At 42.0% G+C, this 26,569-nt stretch overlaps 1 protein-coding gene across 1 annotated transcript in view; it reads right to left on the minus strand.

Annotated features, from left to right (window-relative positions):
• Nucleotides 1–26,569, minus strand: part of egfra (epidermal growth factor receptor a (erythroblastic leukemia viral (v-erb-b) oncogene homolog, avian)) — a 63,036-nt gene that overhangs the window by 31,070 nt on the left and 5,397 nt on the right. The window contains exons 2-5 of the mRNA XM_033650773.2: nt 4,410–4,561; nt 1,270–1,456; nt 1,040–1,171; nt 832–900 (exon numbers count right to left, since the gene is read on the minus strand). Of these exons, the coding sequence (XP_033506664.1) occupies nt 832–900; nt 1,040–1,171; nt 1,270–1,456; nt 4,410–4,561 (540 nt within the window). The remainder of the gene's footprint in view (nt 1–831; nt 901–1,039; nt 1,172–1,269; nt 1,457–4,409; nt 4,562–26,569) is intronic.

Genomic DNA, 26,569 nt, shown 5'->3' on the forward strand with positions numbered 1-26,569 from the left:
ACAGATCCGCTGCTTCTTCCCTCTTTAACCTGAATAACAAACCTGGGCTAGCTGGGAGCGGCTAGCAGAGCATTAGCCGCAGCATGACGGGAGGGAAGCACAGCCAGTTAGCCTCCGCTAGTCTCTGAGCTAGCCCCGGCTCTCCGTTTGGATCCAACCGGAGCACCGAGCCCTGGTTTGTTATTCAGGTTAAAGTGGGAAGAAGTAGCAGGTTTATCGGGCAGCTGAGTGAAGTGGAGCCTGAGGAGGAAACACCGGGACCGTCTGGATGTAATAGTCCGTGGAGGTGCTGCGGTGCTCGGCTGCACAGATAGGAAACCCCTCGGCTGACAGGATGTACCACTCTCTCACTCCGCTCTCTCTTACGCAGGCGCAGAACGTACGTGCTACTTGGCCGTCGGGTGTAGTCCGTGTAGTGTGTTCAAATGCAACTGACACAGGGCGACAGTGAGGCGACGTAGACGACGCAACAGTTGGCTTTCGTCGCGGCTAGTTCTTTGATGTCAGTTTGGTGTGTCCACACCTTAAAACGTACATTATAACATTTTGCATGTTCAAATTATGACAAAAACATTGGAGCACAAATGTTATTTTTTCTCATTTAGCTTTTGTCAGGTACAAATGTAAATTAACAACTAAGTAATATGAATACAAAGACAATCGTGGAGTATGGAAACAAACACATGGCAAACTCTTTTTAGCATTTCACCACACCACACGTGAATATACTGTGCACTAACGATAACATATCAGTTAAAAAATATTAGAGATTTTAGCTTTAATACAGAATTGAGATTTTGTTTTCTGTGATAAAATGAAATGAGAGCTCACAGATCTGGCAGTTTTCAGGACCAGGTGCCCAGCATGAACCATTGAAGCAGCTTGGGTCACATTTTTTACCTGTGAAAGCAAACCACAAGAAACAAACAGGGCAAAGCGTTTACTTCACACCCTTGAAATTCGTTAACAACACACAAATGCACTGATGTAATCAAAGTATGTGCAGCCTTTGTCTTCTGCTGTGAGTTGTTTTACTTACAACGTCGAGGACTGTTGGGTGATGGAAGCACCATTTTGGGTTTGCTCTCAGCATTGACAATGTCATACCACTGTATTGTTTCCACATTGCATGGCTGGTTGGTCCCAAACTTTACACCTCCTTTAAGAATTTCTGAAAAAAAAAAAAAAAAAACAACTGCTGTGAATAATCCTGAGATTTTGTGGTACATTCTGTCACAGAGAGCTGGAGAAATGGAGAGGTGGACTGACCTGTCAGGCTGGTCAGAAGAAGCTCATCGGTGTCCTGACCTGTATGTTTGTTATAATTGGTAAGCACAGCGAGGCCATACAGTCCCTCATAGAGCTTATGACCTCGAATGATGCGCAGATTCTGCAGAGGAATCCTGGAGGCTGTGTTGAGGGCGATCAGCACATAGCCGCCCACTTCTTCAATAGACTGTGGAGGAAAAAAAAACCCATAAAACCTGGTTGTAAACTGAAGTAGCTGACATGCAAAGTCAGGGGTTGTCCAAGCATTTATATACATTTATACCAACCATATAACTCAATGTAATGAGGTATATCATTTGAAATGCATGTATTATAAATGTACTAAATGCTATACTTGAAATCATTCTTAGTTTCATTGATGGTGTTATATCAAACTCATGGTCAAACCTTTTAGGCTGGGAGCCAGGTCCGGCCCCCGTGATGTTTCCTGCTACCTCTTAATCATTATCATTTCGTGTTAGCCTAAACCATGGGCCATCACAAGCTGATAACAAGCACCCCCAACTCGGGGCCATTTGGTCTCAGGGGGCCCAAACCTCTTTTTTGGAACATGTGTCTGGCAAATACTAATATGAAGGCAAACAATGGCATAAATAGTCATACAAGTATGAAATTTGGCAAGGAGTATCCTGACACAAAGAGGAAAGTAGGAAAATAAGCACCTGGGGCTTGCTGCCATTTCATTTTAAAATATCACACAACCTTCCCCCAAAAAACAGACAAAAAAAGCCTGTCTGTTTGACACATTTTCACTAAAAATTAGCATTTATTATCACTTTCTTTTTAATATCACTGCTTCACTTTTGCATAGAAAAGTTCCCATTTAAATAAGCTAGAATTTGAGCCCAAGTTGACCTTTCTATCTTGAAATGATGACATATGATCAGCTGGTGCAACAGGCTGCTGATGCGTAATGATCTTACTATTTAATGACGAAAACTCTGTCTGTCTGTGTGTCTGTTCCACGTTTTTCTCCTCACTGACTTGGTCAATCCATGTGAAATTTGGCACAGTGGTAGAGGGTCATGGGAGGATGCCAATGAAGCAATATTACATCAATTGGCCAAAGGGGGGCGCTATAGCAACCGACTGAAATGTCAAACTTTGAATGGGCATATCTCATGCCCCGTATGTCGTAAAGACATGAAACTTTGCACAGAGATGCCTCTCCTCATGAGGAACACATTTGCCTCAAGAACCCATAACTTCCGCTTATATAGATTTTCCACCATTTTTGAATTTTTTGAAAAACACTTCAAATGGATCTCTTCCTAGGAAGTTTGAGCGATCTGCATGAAACTGGGTGAACATAATCTAGGGACCAATATCTAAAGTTCCCTCTTGGCAAAAGTTGGAAAACTTACTAAAACTGAGCTTCTATAAGGCAATGAATATTGTGGAGGGCGTGGCTCATCACATAAAGGTGTATAACATCTCAAGGGTTTCAGCCATCACCACGCAACTTTGTAGGCATATGACCACACATAATCTGAGGGGACCCCTCCATTACTGACCCCATCAAACAAAATGGGGGCGCTAGAGAGCTCATTTCTTATCTAGGCCTAACCGCCATATGGATTTTTACTAAACTTGGTAGATATGTAGAACAGGACACCTCAAGGTGACTGGAGAAATTTAACTCTAATTGGCAACTGGGTGGCGCTATAACAACAGAAAAATGCTTCAAAATGGCTAAAATGTGACCAATCGCTGTGGCTCCCCCTGTGGACCAATGTTGATGTTTTCTTCTAATGTTTGGTATGACTAAGTCATGGTATGGTATGCTGTACATAATCACGGAAACTGTCAGTGTGTCATTCTGTCAGTCAGTCATTCTGTCTGTCCCACGTTTTTCTACTCACTGACGTGGTCAATCTATGTGAAACTGCACATAGGCATTGAGGATTGGCATAGGTAGAAGATGACAAAGCTACCAATGGGTATGGACTAGTAGATAATATTGTTTTTACAACTTTACTAAATAGAACACTGTCCTTTACTGCCTAGTCTTTAGGCTGATATTCAATTATACCATCTTTTTGAAGGCAAATATAAATTAAATAATGTAAAAAAAAAAAAAAAAAATCAATCCTGACTATTACAAGGACTCCCTAAAAGGGTTTTAACCCAGGGGCGTTACCTTATGCCCTACATTACACAGAATGTTGTGTGCCTGATGCATGGTCTAATCAGCTCGCACTGGGTTGTCTCGGCACTTCATGAATAAATTAGCAAAACCATAACCTATAACGTTGTTTATCAAATTAATATTTGCCTTTACCCCAAGATTAAACCTACAGGAGACCTCACCCCTAACTGTGACTTAAGACAGAGATCATTTTTTTATGCTGGCATGCCTGCAACTGCAACTTGACTTCCCTGCAGACTTTCTGCAGATAATTTCTCAAATTGATCATCATAATGCTATACTGGAAAATACTGAACCGAGCTTAAATATGTTGACATTTAGATGGACTAAATTATGCCCAATGACAAAAATATTACTCAGAGAGGGGGTCTGTTTTCTAATATTGAGGTAGACGCCCAGCCTACACTAAATTTACAAATTATGGGAGACATGATTAGTATATTCTGCATGACGTCACACTTGACATGCATCACATAAACTGATCTCATATTGTATGCATGCCTAATTTAGACACTATATAGAGAGATTTTATCAAACTACAGATGGAAAGTGAGGGGAACAAAATTACATTTTGAAGTGAGGGAGCCATGCCACCTCCTTACCCGTCTTTAAAACTACTGCATGACATCTGCTGACTGAACGTTATTCTGTGTTTGTGTGTGCAAGCCCGCATGTGAGTGTGTGTGGTCCCCCGTCACATCTGCCCAGTGTTCACAACCTTGTCGTTACAGCTGGGGTTCAAGCAAAACTCCAACCAGAGCGTCACAAACGCATTGAATCATCTGTCACTGCGGACTCGCTCTCCACTGATTTTAATTATCTGCACTGAAGCGATAAGAGCAGGGAAGAGCTCGTGAAGATGCAGGACAGATTGTCTGGCAAATTGAATTCAGACCACCGGTGAGATGATAGGAAACTTCTCCCGTCTGTTATATGCACATTTAGCCTCCGCTGCTAAAAGAGTCTTTACCGAGAGGAAGGACAGATCGTGGTGCTCCTCCATGTAGGTGACCTCCAGGTTCTCCAGGACCACAGTGCAGTTGCTGTAGGTCTTCACCATGTTAAGGTAGTGATCCTCTCTGGAACCCAGCAGGTTTAAACGGTTGGCGATGCCTTGGCATACTGCAGGGAAAGACAAAACAATTAGAGAATTTGCTGGATTTGTTCAAATGTAACTTGAAACACAAGATACAAACTGGTTGTAAATCATCTGCAATGTCACAAAAGCATTCATCCAAAGGCCCACAGTGTCAGAAACATCCATCGGTTATGTAACACCCTGGCTCAATTTATGACTGTGTGTGTCTCTGTTTGTGAATTTGGTCTGCACAGTCATAACTTGGCCAGCTTTCATGTGAAAATAACCATTCTGGGTTGCAACTACAATAGGAATCAAATCTCAGCAACGATGTGAGTTCTGGCTCATGAGTCAAAGTGAGCTGGCTGTATTTATACTGGCAAAGGCTTGAATCTTTCCACTGCTATGCAGGCTAGTTAAAACAACCACTGCGACCAGCGTCTCGGGCCTGTTGTGTCATTTCAGAGAAAAGATTTGGTGTGTCACAGATTCCATGAGATTTGTGAGTACGTTTCTTGGGGGAATTTTAGTTCTCTAAATCTCATAATTGATAATGGTCTCAACAACTTTAGCCGAGTTTAAGCGTATCTGATTTTAGGGCAAGTTCTTGACATGACTAAATAACAACTAAGGGCTTACATCGAATGCTGATCCGTGCACTTTCTCGAGCCTGCAGTGCCAATAACAACAAAGCCACTGAGAGAGAGATTCACAGGACTACAAATGTGGGCAGATAATGCAGGCTATCTGGCCTTATGCAATAAAAGGGTTGAGATAAGGAAGGCAGTTTTACTGATAAGTGCAGGAGACACTCTGGACTTTTTTTCCTTAATGCAGTTTTTAAGGGAAGAATGTGAGAGCAGGTCGTCCCCCTCTGTTGAGTAGTTTCCTGAGCTGGTCAGACAGGTTGTGACTGGCATTGAAGAAAGACTTAGCGGTGTTTAACACTGCGACACCCCTTCAACACACACACACAGACGCACATTCATACACGCTATTGCTCTGCAAACACATAATAAGCGTATAATTGATTTCCCTCTTTTAAGTTTAAGTTATGGGTTAACTTGAGCAATAGGTTTAGAAAAACAAAACATTCTTCCTCCTGATTTAGATCAGGACGCCGAATGTTTCTTGGGTCACATTCCACAACGTGTCTGCTCTTGACTGCAAAGAGAGGCAAAACATGTGCTCTGAATTCTGTAACACACCTCACAACACTGTACATAACAGTTAACTTGATTGCACTGCGTCATGTCTGATTTGCTACATTGAAGAAAGAGACGTAACATCATCTTTCAGCCCAGGCTAACGACAACCTGAAGACAATGGGTTTTTTTTTCCTCTTTCACTGTGCATTCCACTCACGTTGTTGTTTTGAATTCACACAAACAACAGCGACGGTGCACCGAATCAGTGAGAATTAGGCACAAACAGCTGTCTCCCGCCCTCCCTCTTCTTCCTCCTCATTAGTTTGTCCCTGAGGGACCTCCCTGACATGAACCTTGCAGTCCAGCAGCCTCACGCCCAGGCAACAGAGGGAGACTAGCAAAGGCAAGCTGACCGTTTTAATTAGAGGAGCCATGCGAGATGTAATTAGCCTCCTAATTATTGCTCAGACTGAGAAACCACACTGTAATAAACAAAAAGGTTGTCATGAACGTGCAGCTGTGAATATTAATCAACCTGATTTAGACTTTCTGAATGACAGTTTGCTAATAGGGACGCTGATTATGGTTAATTAGTTTGCTGTAGTACCATATACAGCACATCTATGGATACGTCTCTGCCTGCTTCCTGTCTGAATGTTTAGTTCAGTTAATATTTATGATGTGCAGTAAAGGCTGCGTGAGGCAAGGTGACTAAAGGTTCAACAAACTTCCTCCACCAATGGTTCGGACTTCACACAAGGAAGCAAACAGCTGTTTGCCAAGGTAAGCAGCAGTATATCCACAGTAAACACTCTCATCTGTGTCCACTTGTTGATTTCACAACTCGCTTGCAGGTGGTAAATGACCCGATATCACACAGCCATAAACGGACTTCCTCATCAGGCCACAGCCCATGAGAAAGAAACAAAGTCAGGCTGTAGCTACATGGATGTAATTACAAAAAGGTGGCTTCATAGTTCTACCTAGTTTTATTTTCTTCTACAAGCTCACTATCATACTCAGTATCTGAGTTATATGTGTCATAAAAGGTTGCACAATTTGCAAACTACCTCTCTGCCAGTAGGAACAGCCAGTGAGTAAAAGACTGACTGGAAATCACTGGGAATCCTGTTTTTTCCATAACACCTGATTTAATTTTGACTCATCATATTCACTTGGAACACAGCTTACCGTCTGTGATCTGCTTAAACACAAGGGTTGGGCCTGCAGTGACGTAACTGATACTGTGACAAAGACTAATTACAGATTGCTTCACTTCCTGAAGCTGTATTGTCGTCACAAAATGTCCAGGAGGTTACTCTATGAGCAAGGAGTGGCAGGTCTGGTATATCTCTACCGTGGATCTGTATGCATGATTGTGAGTGTGGGTGTGTATACAAGCATGTGTGTGAGTGTGCAACACTGTGAGGAGTACATAGTATTCCCTGGATTGCGCTGCGCCGTGCTGATCAGCAGCCAGTCAGAGCGAGACAAAAGACTCGATAAACCCGATCATTAGTCACCTAAGCTTGTTGAAATGTGCGGTCGCATATCACTCTTTTGATGTTTACTTGGGGACTAGTGTTGGAAGTCAAGGGAGTGTGGGCAGATATTTGTTTCTTGAGGCTACAGGATCTGCGCGACTATAGAAATAGACTGCTTAAGCTAATAATGTGAGATAATTACCCCATTGTTCAGGTCTGCCCTCAAATACCACACTGAAATTGAGAATGCACATGTTATTGTTATAGAGAATGCAGGTCAAACCTGTGTTTGAACCACCCGTATTTCTCTCCAAGGGCGGGAACTTGAGAAGGGATTGCTTAAATCTTGACATAGAATATTTAGGTTTGCTTAGCCTTTACTGTCAAAGAGTAGAATTGTGAATGTAAGGTGGAAAATCACAGGAAGACCTTACAATATACTGCCATTCAATACAAATATACCACAGTATAAAAACCTGAGAAAAAGGAAACATTTAGACAACAAATTCTAACTGGCGGTAATAGTTTGACATTAAGGGACATATGTTTATCTGATTTCTGGAGGACAGTAAGATAAAAATATTGTGGTGTGAGTTGCAGAGTGTTGGAGATAACAGTCTTCTCTCTAATATAATGGACCTAGATGGCACTCGGCTTGCGGTGCTCAAAGCGCCAAAAAATACATTTCAAAAACTCAACAGTAATGTCTCTTCGCAGAAATCATGACCCAGACATTAAAGATAATCCACAGACCTTGTCGTGAGCAGTTACATGTGGCAACTACTTTCTTTCTGCCAAACTACACTCGCTAACCGTATCTCTGTGCAGAAAAAAGCTGCTGGTAGCTAGGGGGGAAATAATCGATACAGCAAAGTATATCACGATATTTTTGTGCGCCAATTGGGGCTGCAACTAACGATTATTTTTATTGTCGACTAATCTGTCGATTATTTCTTGGATTGGTCGACTAATCATTTTAGCGAAAAATGTGTTAAAATGTTGAAAAATGTCGGTCTGTCTTTTCCAAACCCCAAAATTATGTCCTCTAATGTCTTGTTTCGTACTCACGCCAAAGGGTTTTAGTTCACCGTCATGGGAGAGTGTGTAAAGCTGCCAATATCTGAACGTAAGAAGCTGCAGTAAGAGTATTTTGGGGCACTTTTATAGTAATTTTCTATGAAAAATGACTCAAACCGATTAGTCGACTACTAAAAAAATCACAGATTATTTTGATAGTGGATTAGTCATTGATTAATTGACTAACTGTTGTAGCCCTAGTGCCAATATCGTATCGTCACACAATGCCAATTATCGATTTTTTATTATATAAATTATTAATATGACATATACAAATTAAACAGTAGGTAGCCTATTAGAATAATGCAAACTGTTGCCTTTTCAGTCCACGAGACACATTTTGCTGCCGCAAAAACATTATTGCAACATATTTAAAATTGCAATAGTATTGTATCATGAAAACATTGTATCATGGATCCTCTGGTGATTCCCACCTCTACTGCTAGCTCACCTTGCACCACTGAGCTAGCCAGCGTTACAGCTCAGCCAAGGAGGACGCCATTAATGTTTAAATCTTGTGCTGTCAAGAGCACGAGACCGTGAGTAGATGCACACGTCCCTCTGCGCCAGGAATGTCCAAAGTCTGGCCCGGGGGCCAACTGTGGCCTGCAGACCAATTTTAATCGGCCCTCAGCTTGACTTTCAAAATATACCATATGCAGTCCTTTACACAATAATGGCTAATTGAGGAAGATTACTTTGCATTTTTACCCTTCACCTTACAATGATAGGACTATCATACACTACATTGTAGACAGGCATCGAGTACTTATAGTTCAATAAACGATAAAAATGGTTGCCTTTGTGTCACTTTAAAAAAACAACAAAGCAAAACAACCTTTTTATGCAAGAATCAGTTGGCCCCCAGGTATTTTCACGTTGTTTTATCTGGCCCCCATTCAAAAAAGTTTGGAAAGAGACACTGCTGTTGAGTTTTTCCATATTTTTGGATGCTTTGAGCACCACTAGCTGAGTGGCATCAAGTTCTATTATATTTGAGAGAAGGCAGACGTCTATGGCCGATATCTCCAAGACTCGGCAACTCACACGAAACAATCTAGACTGATAAATAGCACTACTGGGAAGAGGAAAAATGTGTAGGCCTATTTTATATAGATAGAGAGTGGTATTGATCTCTTCATCTAACTATCATAAGCATGTTTCCCAAAATGTCAAACTTTTCCTTTAAAAGCTTTCCAAAGTTTGCCCTGAGTGAAGCAGGGTATAAAACCAGAGTCACGGTAGACAAATGTTACAGTAAATATTTGAGACACATTAACTAAACATGGTAAGATCAAATGTACAATGTTAAGTACCAAAACCAACCAAAGGGAAAAAAAGTCTGCCATATAGTCACATTTTGAGGTCTCATTTACATGTTTGGATGAAACTTTACCGTTTCCAAGCCATGAGAGGAAATACTGAATATCCACAAGTGCAAACCAAACTTTCCGGGAACGGGGCAAAAACTTCTCGAACCCATCTAATGGTTTCCTTCGCTACACTGAGCCATCTACTATACATTTAAATCATCAGGCTTTATACCTTTCTACAGACAACAGAAATGGCCCTGCCGCGTTCTCTTCCTCTCATTCACTACCTGCAATTCAATTACGCTGTGTCCAGAGTCTGATAATCACATTATCTGAAAACTTATACATAATTAAAGGGAAGTAACAATGCTAACTGACATGACTTGTTTATTTCTCTCTCCGAGTCAACAGCATTACGGCAAAGTATCTCATGTAACTCAATCTGCAGTGTTCCTCCACTGATAACAAATCAATGCCAAGATTAATTCCCTCATTTAGAAGTAGATTATGGTTAACCCCCTCATATGTCTCTGCACGTATGGTAAGAGGATGTTGGTAAGAGGGGGGAAGAAACACACGTTCTGCTTTCACTGGACTCAGTCTTTAGTTGGGGCTCACTTGGGGTTGCATTGACTCTGATTTCCAGACCTTCAGATTCCAGGGAAGCATAAATCTCCCAAAGCCTACTATCAGTGAAGGGGGAAATCCACTTCCTTGATTCTGTCTGTGCAGTCAGCTCATACTTTGTCCTATTATATTTTCTGGCTTAGTTTCAGGAAGACATGAGGGATCAAATATCATATAAAGACAAAACGTGTACTACGTTACGGTGGTGTGTACTACAGTCGTATAAACAGACTTTGTAGTCTGACATTAAATTCCTGATATCCTGTTCTCTGTTCAGGGGAAATGCAATCTTCCTTTGCGTGGGAGATGCATCAGTCCCTTAGAGAAAACATCTTGGGGCCTCAGAAAAAAAAAAAAGGGGCCAGTGAGGATGTGAGGATACCCCCCCACTTTCCCTCCCTATCCCCTGTGAATGCAGCAACACAAGTCCCTTTGACATCACAGGAAGTTGATCTTTGCACGGGGTCAGCTCCAGACGGCTACCCCATGATGCTGAACCAGATGGTAGCTGATTGTCGTCTCCAGGGGAGGAGGACAGTCTAAATCTATGTACTATTGGAGAAAGAAAACTCTTGGAGAGGAAGTGAAAAAGGAAGAAAAAAGAAACCGAGTAAAAAAAAAAAAAAAGGAGAGTAAGGAGTGGTTTGTGGTTTAGCTAAACGAGATGTAGATGTGGGACACTGCAGCCAGCTGTGGGTCAAACTGTGGAAAGAGGGTGTTAAAGCCTCACACTTGATGTATGAACGTGGCTGACCTTTCCCTGAAGGCTAACAAAGGGGACGTAACACTGGAGCGGCCAGCTGTGGGGCCCGAGCAAATGAAGCATCCCAGTGAATGCATCACATGTCCTCTAAACAGTTCAACCCCTGTGACGACACTCACCGGCCCTGCCTGACTTTGAGCGCAGTCAGTGGAGTTTAGCCTGTTAAAAGCTCGGCAAAGTGACCAAATAAAGACCAAAAAGGCACATGTTTACTCTCCGCTCCCGAGGAGCACTCTCTACCAGTCAGTGAGACACTCCAGATACCTGCGGCTGGGCCCATCATAATGTTTACTCTCCACCTCAGCATGAGGAAACTGTGGATTTAGGTTCTGCACAAACACAGGAATACATTATGTATACTCACACGTCTGCATACTATGATCAGCATTTCTAAGACTTTAAAGGCAAATAAATTACCTCACTATAATGCATCATTAAAAAGCCAGCACCAGTTTAGACCTTTAGAGCTTTTAAAATCTTAAATTCTTATGTTTAAAAAGGTCCAGTGTGTAGAATAATTCTACACATAATAATGATAATAATAATAAGCGACTGTGGACCTATATGCTATGCTTTTTAATAAAATTACCAGAGGAGTTCGCTGAAAAACAGCTAAAGTCAGCCTGAATTACTCACGTGCGTCCCCGGTGAAAATCGCCGACATGCATGGGACATACGGCTTCTACAGGCTCGCCATAGCTCACAGAATTCAGGATGGCAGACCGTCGGGATGGCGATATTTCGGAGTGGTGGCCTGTAACCGTTCGGTTGATATTCGGATAACTGGGACTTTACTGGTATAATGCAATAGCACCACCCAGCGGTGAAACCTGTGTACACGTTTACACGAAAAAAATTACCCACTCTAAATGTTTAGAGATTTTTGTACACGAACTCACCCCTAGTGGAATTTACTGACATCTAGCAGTGAGGTTGCAAAATGAAACTTCTCTAGTGTGCCAAGCATGTAGGAGAACTACTGTTGCCAGCATGAAAACTTGAATGGTTATATCTAGAGCCAGTGTTTGATTTGTCCGCTCTGGGCTACTGTAGAAACAGGACGGACTCTGTGGAAGATGACCCGCTTTGTTTGTAGATATGAACGGCTCTTTCTAAGGTGAAGAAAACACAATTCTTATTTTTGGTGATTATAAACTAATGAAAACATAGTCATGAATGTTATATTCCATTTCTGCCAATAGATATTGCACGTATCTATTGCACGTCTGTCCAGCCTGGAAGAGGAATCCCTCCTCAGTTGCTCTTCCTGAGGTTTCTACCATTTTTTTCCCCGTTAAAGGTTTTTTGGGGGGAGTTTTTCCTTATCTGCTGTGAGGGTCCAAAGGAGCCTCTGAGACAAATTGTTATTTGTGATATTGGGCTTTATAAATAAAATTGAATGGAAAATTGAATTGAATTAAAATCATCACACTGGAGCTTTAAATTAACATACAGCATATACTGTAAGCCTACGTGGGGTCAAAGGTCCACGCAGATAAAAGGAAGTGCAGCTCCAGGACAATGGAAGTAAATGGAATTCTGTTTGAGCTGCTAACAGCAATAAAAAGTGACAATTATAAAATTCAACTGAAACATGTTTTAGTGTCCATGTTACTGTGGAGAATCAACAGACCTCACTGTCAACACTTTCAAAGAAACAAATTCTGTGGTATAAATAGTTGCAGCGAGAACTGTTCCTATTGAAGTCTGAGGACTGTTTACAGTAACGGGTACACCGTTTCGGGGGAAGAAGGGGGGAAACAGTTTTTCCTCTTTTTAAGACTACAGAAATCAATATTTGTATATTAACAATGGGTCCGATGACTACGTGTGAGGTCGAGCTCAGTTACACACCAACATAGAAATACCACCCAACTCTGCAGCTCCCCTCAGCTCTGGGAGCTTTAAAACATCTTTCGGCTCAATGTTTTGTTTTGTCCGCTTGCAACTTTAATGTTTTGGTTCAGTCTCACTCCTCATCAGTGTTGTTTCCAGCTGCAGCAGGCAGCTGTTTTCAGCAACGAAGCTGTGATAACCCTACCTGCAAAACACCAGGCGGGAACAGTTGGTGAACATAGTTGTAAATCACCGACAAAAAATTCAGATATTTTCCTCAGACGTTACAGACACCAATATAGAGCTAAGAAGATTGAATGTTACTGTTACATTTGCCAAGTAGCCAACAACAAAATATCAAATGAATATTAATATTGTTCCCTGTCAGCTCAATGTGTAATAATATAATATATCAATGTTGTTGTTTTTTTAAAGGTCCAGTGTGTAGGATTAAGTGGCATCTAGTGGTGAGGCTGCAGAGCTAAAACTTCTCCAGTGTGCCAAGCGTGTCAGAGAACTATGGTGGCTGACACGAAAACATCTCCCTGTCATACATTCTCGTGTCAGCACGTTGGACGTGGAGAATGTTAATTTTATGATGTAAACTTAAAGTGAGCTTCCCCTGTTTGAAAGACCAGCAGCCGCGACTGATTTCAGTGTATCATGCATCCCTACATTTTATTACAATTGCAAAGTCACGTACTCATCACTGCATTCTTTATGATTTGGTGAGTTGGACGTCATTGACCATTCACAGACAACAGCGCTGGTATATTTTTATCTATAAAGCAATACTGGGCAAACCTCCAGTCTACCTCTGCACCCTGCTGTGTGTCAGCTCTGGTAGTTATTAGCTACGCTCCTCCAAGTGGTTGCTTTTCAATGAACCCCGGGTTTTAAACAGATCTGGGGAAAACTGCATTTTCCTACTCTGCACCTTGGACAATCATTGATGAATTTAAGGGCATCATAAAGAATGTGGTGTTACAGACATGTGCTTGTTTTTCTTGAGATGCCACTATGTTTGAATAGTTGTTGTTATATTGTGGATTTTAGTATTATATGTATTTGTTTTGATTACTGATTGGCTGCCACCTTGGCCAGGTAGGGTTAAATAAAATACATTTTCATTCGATTATAAACTAAAGAAAACATAGTTATGAATATTATATTCCATTTCTGCCAGTAGATGCCCCTGAATCCTACACGCTGGACCTTTAAGTTGGTGAGCACCACAAACTAAAATCCATTGACCTCCATTATACTGAAGTAGAGGCAGAAATCTCAGAAACTCATATCTCAAAATCTGGGCAAATAAAATCAGAAGTATTTGCATGGCTACATCCCACCAGAGGTAAATGAGAAAATGTGTTGGTTTTTTTTGTAATTTCAGTGAGCCAACCCTTTAATTTAGAAAAATATTCATTTATTATGTAGTTACTGACTTACAAGAGGAGCTTTCATTGCATTCACGCTGGTTATCGTTTGAGCTACTGCTGTGAATAATCACCACGCTGCACATTCATCCCAACAGTCAATGATGCATTCATTACCCAAAAGCGATATCCATGACCGAAGAGATAAATAAACCATAAATGATAGAAGATGCATTGAAAAAGGCATAAATTACTGGGCACCAGGTTGATTTATTGGAGTTAGTCAAACACAGCTGGACTCCTATTACTCTCCAGCTGTGACCGATATATGAGGGGCCCAACATGATGGCCCAAATAATCAAGCAATACATATCATTAGTCAGACAATTCTCCCACATGCCCTGTTGGAAAGTCCATTAGTCCTCCATAAAGGCACCAAACAATCCCAGTCCTGTTACCTAAAACTCACACAACCTCTGTTAGCCCCGGCCCCATTTAAATTCCAATAATGCACCCACCATTCTCCTGAAATGCTCCAACATTCAACCCACTTCCTCTTTAACGTCCAGACATTCTCCCTATTGAAGCCCATTCTAGCCAAGACAACCCCCCCTCCTCCACCTCCCCTCTTTTTTCCCCTCATTCTCCTTCCCTGTTAAAACCATACTCCTCTTCAATCCCACAGGAAGCACGGGAGGAAGACTGGAGAGGGAGTGGGCGGCGAGCGTACTGCTGCTAACTCACTGCTCAGTGTCCTATTCTCCCCCCTCTTCCACCGAACCGTCACTAAGCCATGCCTGGAAAAGAAGAGTGGAGGAAGAGAGAAAGAAAAACAACAACCACAAGCGAAGGAACCCACACATTTCACACATCATTCCAGCAGGAGAAAGCAGCTGTGATTCGGGAATCCCCTGTTGGTTTAAGCATTCCCAGTGCAGAGCAGCAGGCCCATATTGGAGCACATCAGCAGAGAGGACAGATAACTCTCACTCACTGGACTCCTCACTTCATCTAAACAAAGGATAGACACTCTTTGAGGCAGCCTTTCTGCTCAAGGGTTTCTTATTTTTAGCCCCATTGCTGACAGGCTCGTTTCTGTGTAGGTCTAACCGCTGTTTCGCAGCGTTGCCTGCCAACATTTCTGTTACTGCCTTAGTCATGTCTCTAGCAACTCTGCCCCTCTGGAGTCTTCACATGGAGAGACCCCATAAAAGGAATATTCTACAAAAGCCCTCGGGTTTGCATTAGTAAGCTTCACTCTGTTGCTCAGCCCTTACTCACCATTTCAACCTCTGGTTTACACATCAGCAGGCCCTTAAATCCACTGATGAGTAGTTTCTTCCTCATCCATACTGGCAGAGGGCAAGAGTCAGGGACAAACGGAGCTCGGGGAATTCGTTTCGACAGCAGAGGAGCTCTCAGAATTTTCTACACTCCGAGAGGGGATTTTGTTACATGTTGCGCTGTACTTGACAAAAGCATGACCAATTTAATTTGCGCAGGAAAGCTCGTAAGAATTTAGCCACCTCTTCCTGTTGACACGTCAAACTGAAATGTTTGAAATGCGACGGGGTGCCGCTGCCAAGTACTCAGGGCCCCAGAGTGCCTGGTTATAATCTTCAGAGTATTTTCAAAACGTCTCTATCGCCACTGAAATAGTGTGAGCAGCAACGACTGACAGAAAATGGTGCTAGTTTTTCATCAAACACCTCTCCCACAAGCCCACGGCTCAGATTTCATCCATTGTGAATGTGCGGGGCGTCATCCTGTTCCTGACACAAAAAAAACCCAGCACATCACACATGGTTAACAAAGCTGTGAAACAATGCGCGAGCTTGTTTAAGATGATTATGACTGAGGAGGGTGGTTGTTTCAAGGCCGCCCCCTCACTACAGAGACACAGAGGGGCTTTTGCACAACCTAGGGCCTGGCTGCTTTGCATCAGTCATCAAAGGCATCAGACTTGGCAGGCTAGACCCTTTCCTCACTATCAGCTACACTGCTGAACACAAGGACCCTGGCTCAGTATCACCGTGCACGAAGCACACACTACAAACTCTCATGACTGCTCCAGAGAGTGGACACTCCAGACACAACCAGGGTACAAACTTGTCCAACATTATAGCTATCTGTCCAACCCAGAGAAAAATCAGCCAGTTACTAGCTGAATAGTAAATAAAAATCTTACTACAAGGTCCATTTTGGAAGCTGTTCTGGATCTTTTAACCATATCACACTACATTCCTCGTCTTGTGGTGATTTATTTGGGCCAGCTACTGTTTCCAAAGTCAACACCAAACTTTCAGTCTCAACCTTTAGTCCAAATGGATGAGAGGTAGTGTTGTTACAATATTGGAACGTCTAACTTTGACAAAATACCTTGAAAAATATTAATATTCAATACCATTTTTGATACCAGGGAGAAAAACTGACATTGAGGGAATAAATTTAAAAATTTTATACAAAGATAGAGGCTGTTAACATGACAACATCTTCTTTTCTCTTCTTGATTAGTAGCAGAGAACAGCAGAATGAATGTCGGAAATATCCACAATAAGAAAGAGCGAAAAAGCCCAGCTGGTTATGGTGTATTGATATGTATGATATTCAGAATTGACGTTTCAATAAATCAACATTTCTGACAACAATAACGACAAGTTGTTAGTGCTCAACCTGCAACTGTGCAAACTCCATCTCCTGAGTAAAGGTGCGGACCCACCAAACCGACATCAAAGAACTAGCGGCGATGAAAGCCAACTGTTGCGTCGTCTACGTCGCCTCACGTCGCCCTGTGTCAGTTGCATTTGAACACACTACATGGACTACATCCGACGGCCAAGTAGCACGTACGTTCTGCGCCTACATGAAAGAGAGCGGAGTGAGAGAGTGGTACATCCTGTCAGCCGAGGGGTTTCCTATCTGTGCAGCCGAGCACCGCAGCACCTCCACGGACTATTACATCCAGACGGTCGCGGTGTTTCCTCCACAGGCTCCACTTCACTCAGCTGCCCGATAAACCCGCTGCTTCTTCCCACTTTAACCTGAATAACAAACCAGGGCTCGGTGCTCCGGTTGGATCCAAACAGAGAGCCGGGGCTAGCTGGGAGGCTAGCAGAGGCTAACTGGCTATGCTTCCCTCCCGTCATGCTGCGGCTAACACTCCGCTAGCCGCTCCCAGCTAGCTCCGGTTTGTTATTCAGGTTAAAGTGGGAAGAAGCAGCGGGTCTGTCGGGCAGCTGAGTGACGTGGAGCCTGAGGAGGAAGCACCGGTTAGCCCCAGTTTCACTACAGGCAGATTCACTCGCTACAGGGGCGAGGGAATAAAACCTGAACAGCCAATCAGAATGATCTCTCTCACCGACAAGCTCCACCACTGATTCAACATGCTCAATCGGCTGAAAAGCCGCCGTCGGCACTTCGGGGCACAGCGCAAAAACTAGGCCGACAGATGCTCACCGACGGCCCGACTTTGGTCGATGGCCGACCATCGGCTTGGTGTGTCAGGGCCTTAAGACTGTAATGTGAGCTCCACAACAGCTACTTAATGGTCAAAAATTAACCATCAATCTCAACTCTAAAGTCAACACCAACAAGAGATCCTCAAAGTTCCCAGAAAAAAAGGGAAATGTAATCTATTCTATCACAACTGAGCCAACTCCATTTGGTGAGGAAGATCCTGCGAAACGATTAAAAGCTCCAGAACAGCTCCTAAATGACCCTCGTGGTGGGATTGTGTTTTTATCAGTTTGCAAATATAGATGTTATGATGTCTCCAGCTCCAAATCCTGGATCTCATTCTGGATGTTTTTCAAATCGACTAACAGGTGCCAAGCATTTATAACCCAGAATAAATCTTGGACAGTTCAGATGACTTTATTTCTTGGAAGCTTGGGATATAAGCACATAAAAAGTATACAAAATGCTGACTAACTGAGTCAGAGGAACACGAGGAAGAAAAAGGGAAAGGCAATTTCCCTTGTCAATCTAACGCACATATTTCAAATACCTTCTGCTTGACTGACAAAATCAGGCTCTGTGGATTGTTTACATGTCCTTTGACCCAAAAACCCAATTACTGTAGGTTTTCAGTATTTTTAATCTCTTGGAAATCTTATGGGTGCCTGATTACTGTAATAATACCCGGATAAAAATGAAACAAGTGCATTCATATTAAAAAATCTCAGACTACCTTCTAATCAGCTCAGGAAGAGGTTGCTGATGTAGTGGATATACTGCAGGTCCAGAGGGCTAATCCTTACTGCCTGGCACTACTCCAGCTATGCACTCCAGGGTATTTCTACCAGGGAACCCATTCTCCACAGAGCAACATCAAGCTGAAGTGGTTTGTTATGAAAGTGAAAGGAGAGTAGCAGATATTGATTATTTATCAGCGATGCTTTAAGTGTCACAGAGCTGTAATGATGCAGTGCATGGGAATATACTTATAACATATGGCCTTCACTAATGGTTTAGTGGGCTATCGTGTAATAAGAGGGTCAGTTCCACCTTTTTTATGGTGGGAAACACTGCGAGTGAGGCAAGCAGAATTCCTTCTCTTTTACAGGCCTCTGGCTTCAATTATGAAAACATGTGGTAATGAAGATGTTCCGCTTAAAGTCCCACCAGGAAATTAATTCTGAGCTCAACGAAGCATCGGTGTTGTTGAAACTTACTAGGCAATTAGAAAAGGTACTACAGAGGGCGTGTTGTGTTTAGAGCACATTATGTTTTAGTGCTCTGGGAGTTAAACAAATCACACATCAACTCTGTAGCTGAGCCTTGCCACCACTACAGTATTATGAACAATGCTGTCATCTCATCTATAAATGGCCGTGATGAAATACGTTTTACGATGCTGATGAAATCCCTGAGAGGTGATGTTGGCTTGTAAAATGCTGGAACCATGGCGAGAGAAGGGCTGACATCTTCTTTTCCTTTTCTAACGCCGCCTGCAACAACACACTGCCAGGCAGCCGTATCATCTTTGTAGTCGTAATTCAGACAGCTATGTCCTGAGGAGGGACGTCTGTTATTTGCTTGCCAGAGTTAGACTTCACTGGTCTATGAGGAGATTACTCGTTGGTGTTCTTTTTTTTGATGCAGTTTTGTAGTTTTGGAGACAGACTTTTAGGCATATAAAGAATACCTTATAAAGCGTTTATAGAGGACTTTATTTTGCCACACTAATGGAGTGGTTCTAGAGATGGTGATGGCGGTCAGCTGGTTGGTGGATCACTTTGTTTCAGACTGAAATATCTCAACTGTTAGATTAATTGTAACACAATTTGGTGCAGATATCAATGGTGCAAAAAAGATTTATCCAAATAAATTCCAGCCAAAGTTATCGCTTAAATTTTACTTTTGTGTGACATGTTTTTACAGCTACTGCATAGATTGTCATGAAGTTTGGTGAATACATTTAAGTTCCCCTCAAGATTATCAAGTATTAGTAGCAAAGTGTTAACTCTCTGAATCCTCCTAAAAAGAAACTCCCATTCAGCAGCCGTTTACAAGAAGTAGTGATGTAGGTTACGGCGCTGATCCTCTGAAAGTTACACAATAACCCAAACTAACTAACTGATCAGAAACTGTGGTAACTAGTAACTCATTGTGTTCTGTGAGGTAAAAATACTGTTCCCGTCAAAGGAGTCTGGTGGCTGAGGATGGGAGCAGCAGTAAAACATGTTTTAGGACCGCCAAAAAAAAAAAAAATCATCAGTTTAAGTGTATGCTTTATTTAGATAATATTACCGCTTTACCTTGCCGTGAGACAGCCGTCTCCAACAGGGAAGTGAGGTGGTTATTTATGCTCTCTTCAAAGCCACCAGACTCAAGTGACAGAAATAGTAATCTAACCTCACAGCACCTGCACAGCACTGTCTCCATCGTTTAGTTTGTTGGTTATTGTGGGACCAAACAAGCGTGGCATCCACAGCAGGTAGCTTCGACATCATGCAGAAACCTACAGGCTACGTCAGGTCACGTGGAGGAAAAGCTTTTAAAGGGCTTGAGAAAAAAGCATTTTAAGGCTAAAACATACATACTTCAACCGAGTTTCAGATTTGAATATAGGCTACATCAGGAACACCACTGGAAAGCCACAAAATGGTACAAAAAACCTCAAGTTGGACTCGCCAACCCTCACACTCAGTAGTGACACAGACCTTCTGTCTGTTTCTGTAAGCTGAAACCATTTCCTTCAGTGGAAACAAAGCTTGTATTTACTTGTATTTCACAGATAAGAAACAACAAATTGTGAAGACAAAGCCTCCACTAAAATAGCATTTTAAGTCGTGTGTGTGATTTATCCTTCAAGGATTTATCCTGACTTCATATGAGCAGATGAAATCTCCGCTTGTTGCTAGGCTAATTTATACAATGTAAAATGCCATAGGTTGGCGCTAATAACGTTAGCGTGTTGTATTTGCTTGGAAAACGTGTTTAGTATAAGACAGTTGTTTTGTCGGTGAATGCTGTGAGCTGTAATGGAGCCAAATTATGTGCCGTTACCTTTGTTACATGTTGCTGTTGTCCCTGGTTTCATATGAGAAGAGGAAAAAAAATCGCTAGACGCTAGGCTAATTTGTACAATGTAAACGCCATAGGCGTGTGCTAATAACGTTAGCATGTTGTATTTGTGGGGAAATGTGTCCAGATAAAGACAAGTGTTTGTCTGTGAATGCTGCGAGTTATAGTGAAGCTGATTTGCGTACTTGTGTTTGAAACTGTCTTTATTAAGCCATGTTTAATGTGTGTTTAATGTGTGTTTTGAATCAACTATATAAATAAAGCTTGATTTGAACTAAACTTTACAGCACTTAACACATGTTTTGGAGGTGTAACTGCAGACCAAGATTTTCTCTGGTTGACTACAGCCCTAGACCAAATACCAACAAAGTTAATGGCATTCCCATCAGCCTGAGTTGTACTTTGTGTTCACTGCTAATTAGCAAATGCTAGCATGCTAACATGCTAAAATAAGATGAACATGGTTAACATTATACCTGCTTGCATGGTAGCATTGTCAGTGAGAGCATTTGAGTGTGTTGACGTTGAAGCCTCATAAAGCCGCTCCCGTAGCTGCAGAGTTTTTAGTCTTGACACCATTTCAAGGCAAGATTTTTTTTCTCCACTGATACGTGGGCAGGATTAGACACCTCGCTCCAATGAGACACCTCGCTCCAATATAAAGCCCCAAACCTCTTTCCCTTCAGCCGTCATTCTAGCACAGGGGTGCCTTTCTCCTCACTGTTGACACAGGGCTGTAAAGTCATGTCTACATGGCAAGTTAAGGTCAAGGAAGACAGATAAGCCAGTGTCAAAGAAGACAACAAAGTCCTGCATAAAGAACCTTTTGTCCAAAGCCTCGGCGTTTCTGCGAGTAAGGAGACATCCATTCAAGTCTGGTCTACACATGAGCAAACGGGGGTGGATGAGAATTAATTTGTCTCGTGCACTTTCCTTTTTCTTTTCTTAGCCTTGCATGTTCTCTAATTATCTTATTTGGATCCCTGCCACCCAGCCACTATATATATTGGCTAATTTTCAGCCTTATTAACATTTTCCGTAGGAGACACTCCGGTTAGGAAGCCCAGGGAAGCGTACCACAATAGGCACACTGTAAGTTGAGAATTCAAGCTTTGCACTCTGCAACTTGTCAGTACCAGGCCCATTCAAGGATGTGACAGGGGGGTCTAGACTAGAAGAAACCTGCAGGCGATACAGGTATCAGTTAACAAGCGATTTTACATGTCTGTGGATGTTTGCTTTGCTCGTGAGAAAGTCTCCTCTGTGAAGTGAGGTTCCTATTTTCTTAATGTGCCTACAGTACAAATCAATTCAGCGAGCTAATAAGCTTTTCTTCTCTTAATGCTGGCATCCAGGTGCTGCTGAAAGCAAGATAAAAGGTTATTTCATCACTGAAGTTGTTTGTCTTTTCCTTGCAGAGGATACAGCATATGGCAGAGTCTACAAAGACGAAATATGGCAAAACTCCTTCTGTTTCGATTCGTCTAGTTACTACTTGTCACATTTGGTAAGTCACACACTGTAGGCCTTGATTGACACTCAACCACGCCCTGGCAGTGAAGCATGTAATGCCTTAATAACACTGGCAAAGAAAACAGACTTTTTCATAAGTAGCCGAGCAGTGAAAACTATCCGACAAGCCTGATCAGGGTTACCTTGACTGGCATAAATAATTATGTATTCCATAAATAAACTAGATTTTGATGTTAATGATGATGTTGTCACCCTAAATCTGAGTGGAGCTCTCAGGTGGTTGCAGTAAATTCAAGTCAAGTCAAGCAGAACAATTTCACGTCAATGCCAGTCACAGGTTTTCCATTGTTAACAGGTGTGAGCGTGGTAAAAGCTAAACCTTAAAGCAACAGAGTCGACCAGAGCAAATACAGACACATGGAAAATGGCCTAATCCTTCAGGTTAAAGCTGTTAAAGAGCTCCTGCATCCTTTTAATCAGGATGTGAGGCAGGAAGCCCCCCCCCCCTCTCCCTTTACACCAAAAAGGGGATTACAAATTAAACATCCTGGATCGCCTTCCCGATAGCTTTTGACATATGCAGGAATTCATTTACAAAAATTGAATGAATTAACCGTAATATGCCACAAGGTCCAAACCACTGTCAGTGAGTCACAGCTTAAATTGCACCATTTAATTTACTGGGCCAATGGATCACACAGGAAGAGGCTAAATGCTATCAGGGAAGCAAGTTTCACAGATCAGCCACCACCCTTCAACTAATGCTTTCTTCTGAGATATTCTGAGATGGGGATTTGTTTGTGAAGCTATTGTTCCCTTCTCTGCAGGGGATTCCTCTTTGGGGTGAGCGCTGCTTGAAATGCTGCGCCTCAGAATGACCCTTAGGTCATTAGAGAAGATGCCACACCTACAGGAGGTCTTTTGGATAATGGTGGGAGACTCCCATCTCCAATTTGAATGCCAAAGTGAAGGAACAGCCAACAAGAAAGAACAGACTGAGGCTTCTTTAATGATTAAGCGAGGGCACGAATACAAAAGTCAGAGATCTCACCCTGTCTTTCTGATATTTGTTTGTGTATCCTCAACTTCCCTGTTTTTCTCCCCTTGATGCGATTCCTCCTTTAATCCGTGCACCACCCCTGTCCATCTCATTGACATCTCTTACATTTGCATCATGACACGAAGATCCACAGGGCTCAGTGCTGAATACAAATACAAAAACCTATTTATCTGCAAGGGAAAGAAGGTCTCAGACTATGCCTGTTCAGTGTCCTTTGTGAACTGAACTGAACTGCAAGTTTCTCCTGAGCAAGCTAGAGCAATGGTATCCATCCAAGCTGAAAGCCTCCAGGATGGAAACATGGTTGGTGCCCACTTTCCATCTTTACTTTCACTACTAAAGCTGACTTAGTGTTTCAGCAGTTCCAGCCTGAGAGGACACGTTCAAAAACTGCTTTGTCAGACACATGAAAAACACGAGATTTATTCACAACAGAAATTAACTGGTAAAAAATGTTGCTGTTGCTGCAACTGGCAGACATGTACAGTAAAGGGTGTGCATTGGCAAACATCCACAGCCAGCCAACCCGAAAGAGAACATTATTTTCTTTGTTTTAACCTCTAATTGAGCTGAAACTAAGTCATGCATTTGTTCCCACGTCAGCTTTCCGTGGTTATCAGTCAACTGCGAAGTGAAACTAGTATACAGATGTACAGACTGTAAACAGACAGTATACAGATAAATAATGAAAATGAGAGAATGCACCAGTATGTTTCTTTGAAGGTGCCTGATATACTGTATGTATTTCTGTTCATGGTTGCAGACAAATCCAGTGATCTTGATTGTTCGGTGTAAGATGGTCATAAAAGTCAGTCCCAGCTGTCTTAAGTCTGTCTATTTCTCATCTTGACATTCAGACAAAGCCAAGCATGATTGCTATTACCGTAAGATTTTATGCTTGGCTCATGCAAATACTGAAGTTCAGTGATGTTGATCATCATCAGTGATGATGATAATGATGAAACATTGTCAACAACCAATAGGTGTGCTCTCTCCAGCACCAAACCAGGTAGACAGTGAACATGGAGGGGACTTTGGGGGGTTCTCTTGCACTTTGGAAAAAGAGAAGGAGACTGGTGGAGTTGTGGAGTGAACAAAGGTCGGTGTTTAGTTCAGCGTGTGGCTAATCCATCAATGATTGAAACAGTTCGCCTCTAGCTAAAGTAGCACAGCTAACCAACCGAGGCTGGCAGTGAGTTGAGGGTACAAAATCCAGAATGTGAAGTTTGTACACAAATACCGTTTATTTTTGTGGATGATACTGATGCCGACTTGATAACAGTAGTCAACTCGGGCTGCAACTAACGATTATTTTCATTGTTGACTAATCTGTCGATTATTTATTCGATTAGTCGACTAATCATTTTAGCGAAAAACGTGTTAAAATGTTGAAAAATGACCCTCTGTCTCTCCCAAACCCCAAAATTATGTCATCTCATGTCTTGTTTCGTACTCACACCAAAGGGTTTTAGTTCACCGTCATGGGAGAGTGTGTAAAGCTGCCAATATTTGAACGTAAGAAGCTGCAATAAGAGTATTTTGGGGAATTTTCATAGTACTTTTCAATGAAAAATGACTCAAACCGATTAGTCGATTACTAAAATAGTCACTGATTATTTTAATACTAATCGTTGCAGCCCTACTGTCTACATATGGCACCTTTTATCTTGTGTGTCTAGAGTTATGTGTTTTTGCACACACTTGAGGAATTGTTAATATGTCGTATTTCCTAAAGGGAGTTTGACAGAATATTTTCCGCCGGAAAAGAGATGTGAAATAAACTCAAAAGGAATCTAGTTGTTGTCTTGTAAATACTGACCCCGCATGATCCCCAGTCTTTGTAAATCTATAGTCTGTAACTTAATAACTCACAGTCTTTCAATGTGAGAGGGTGTCAGACTTAAAAAGACTTTAAGGCCATATCCACACGAAGACGGAACCAATTTCGTTTTTTAAAAGTTTTCCATACACACGGAATCCTCTCAAGATATGTGTACATAAACATGAAGCCACTGAAAGCGCTGTAGTATATATGCAAGGCCTGAAAGTGGCGCTGCAACACTGCCACAGAGTACACCAAAAACAGAGAATAAGAAATGGAGCATGCTCATAAAACTCGTGCGATGTTAACAAACACGAAGAAGAAGATGGCGGAAAATACAAATGCCAGAGGAGCCCACTTTGTATGGACTGACGACGAGGTAGAGCTGCTACTTAGGGTCACACTTGATTACAAAACTACAAAACTGCAGCACAAACACAACCACTGCGTAGTCAGCCATTATTGTTGTGGCGCCTTTATGCCTAGCGCATGTAGGTTAAGGGAGAGGTGGGGTGATGGCGTCATCGCTTCAGAAAAGAGGCGTACTGTGTTGTAAATACGGAAACACGAAAGTGACGTCTTCAGATTTTTTCACTCTGGGACCAGGTTTTAAAAGTTGGCGTATTTGGGCTCCTAAAACGCTGCTTCCATGTTTACGAAAGGTCCACACGATAAAAAACTTTTGTGGATACACGTAATCTTGTCTCCGTGTGGACATGGCCCCTAAATGTCTTTTCAAAGTCTTGTAGGCATAAGTAACAATCAGTTTATCTGCAGATTATTTTCTTGTCCGAGTATTTGGTCAATAAAATGTTTAAAAAAGGATAATATAGCTTGTTTGTCCTCCCAACTTTGCAGTAGTAAAGATGTTCAGTGTAGTATTGCATAAGATAAAGACAAGTTTAATAAAATTTTTGTGTTGATGGACTTTCAGCTCGTGTTTTTTATACAGATGCCCAGGTTGGTTTATATTCTTTTTCCCAATTTGACTGCACACTTGTATCCATCAAAATATCGTGCATCCAAAACAAAATAACAATTATCAGTGAGTCATGTGAAAACGTCACCGAAAAAGGCAAAAAAATGAAATCATGCAGAATTATCAGCACTTCTCAACTACCCCCTCACTTCAGAGACAGACAAACATAGGTGGGCTTAATAACTCATTTGGAGCTGTGGCCTCTTTCCCTTTTAACACGACACTGCATCTGATGAGATGGGGAGATAGCAGAGGGCCTTTTTTCCAACCTGAATTCCTGGGTCTCTTTCCACTGGAGACTCCATGCACAGCTACTGGATCATGGAAAGGCCATAAATGCAGCAGATCACTTTGTCGCCATGTACAAACAGAGGACGCAAATCAGTTCAATGAGTAACCACATTTACTCACTTATTCCATGCTGGGCTCTCAGTGTATGTATACAAACTACAAAAGGGATTTTAGTAGCTGCAGTTGCAACACAATGAATGAGAAGCCAAAAGAAGAGCTTTTTAATAATTGAAATCAGTGATGTAGCAGCCACAGTTTCTTAACTTATTAAATAT

Source organism: Epinephelus lanceolatus, chromosome 12 (genome assembly GCF_041903045.1).
Source record: "Epinephelus lanceolatus isolate andai-2023 chromosome 12, ASM4190304v1, whole genome shotgun sequence".
Lineage (NCBI taxonomy): Eukaryota > Metazoa > Chordata > Actinopteri > Perciformes > Serranidae > Epinephelus > Epinephelus lanceolatus.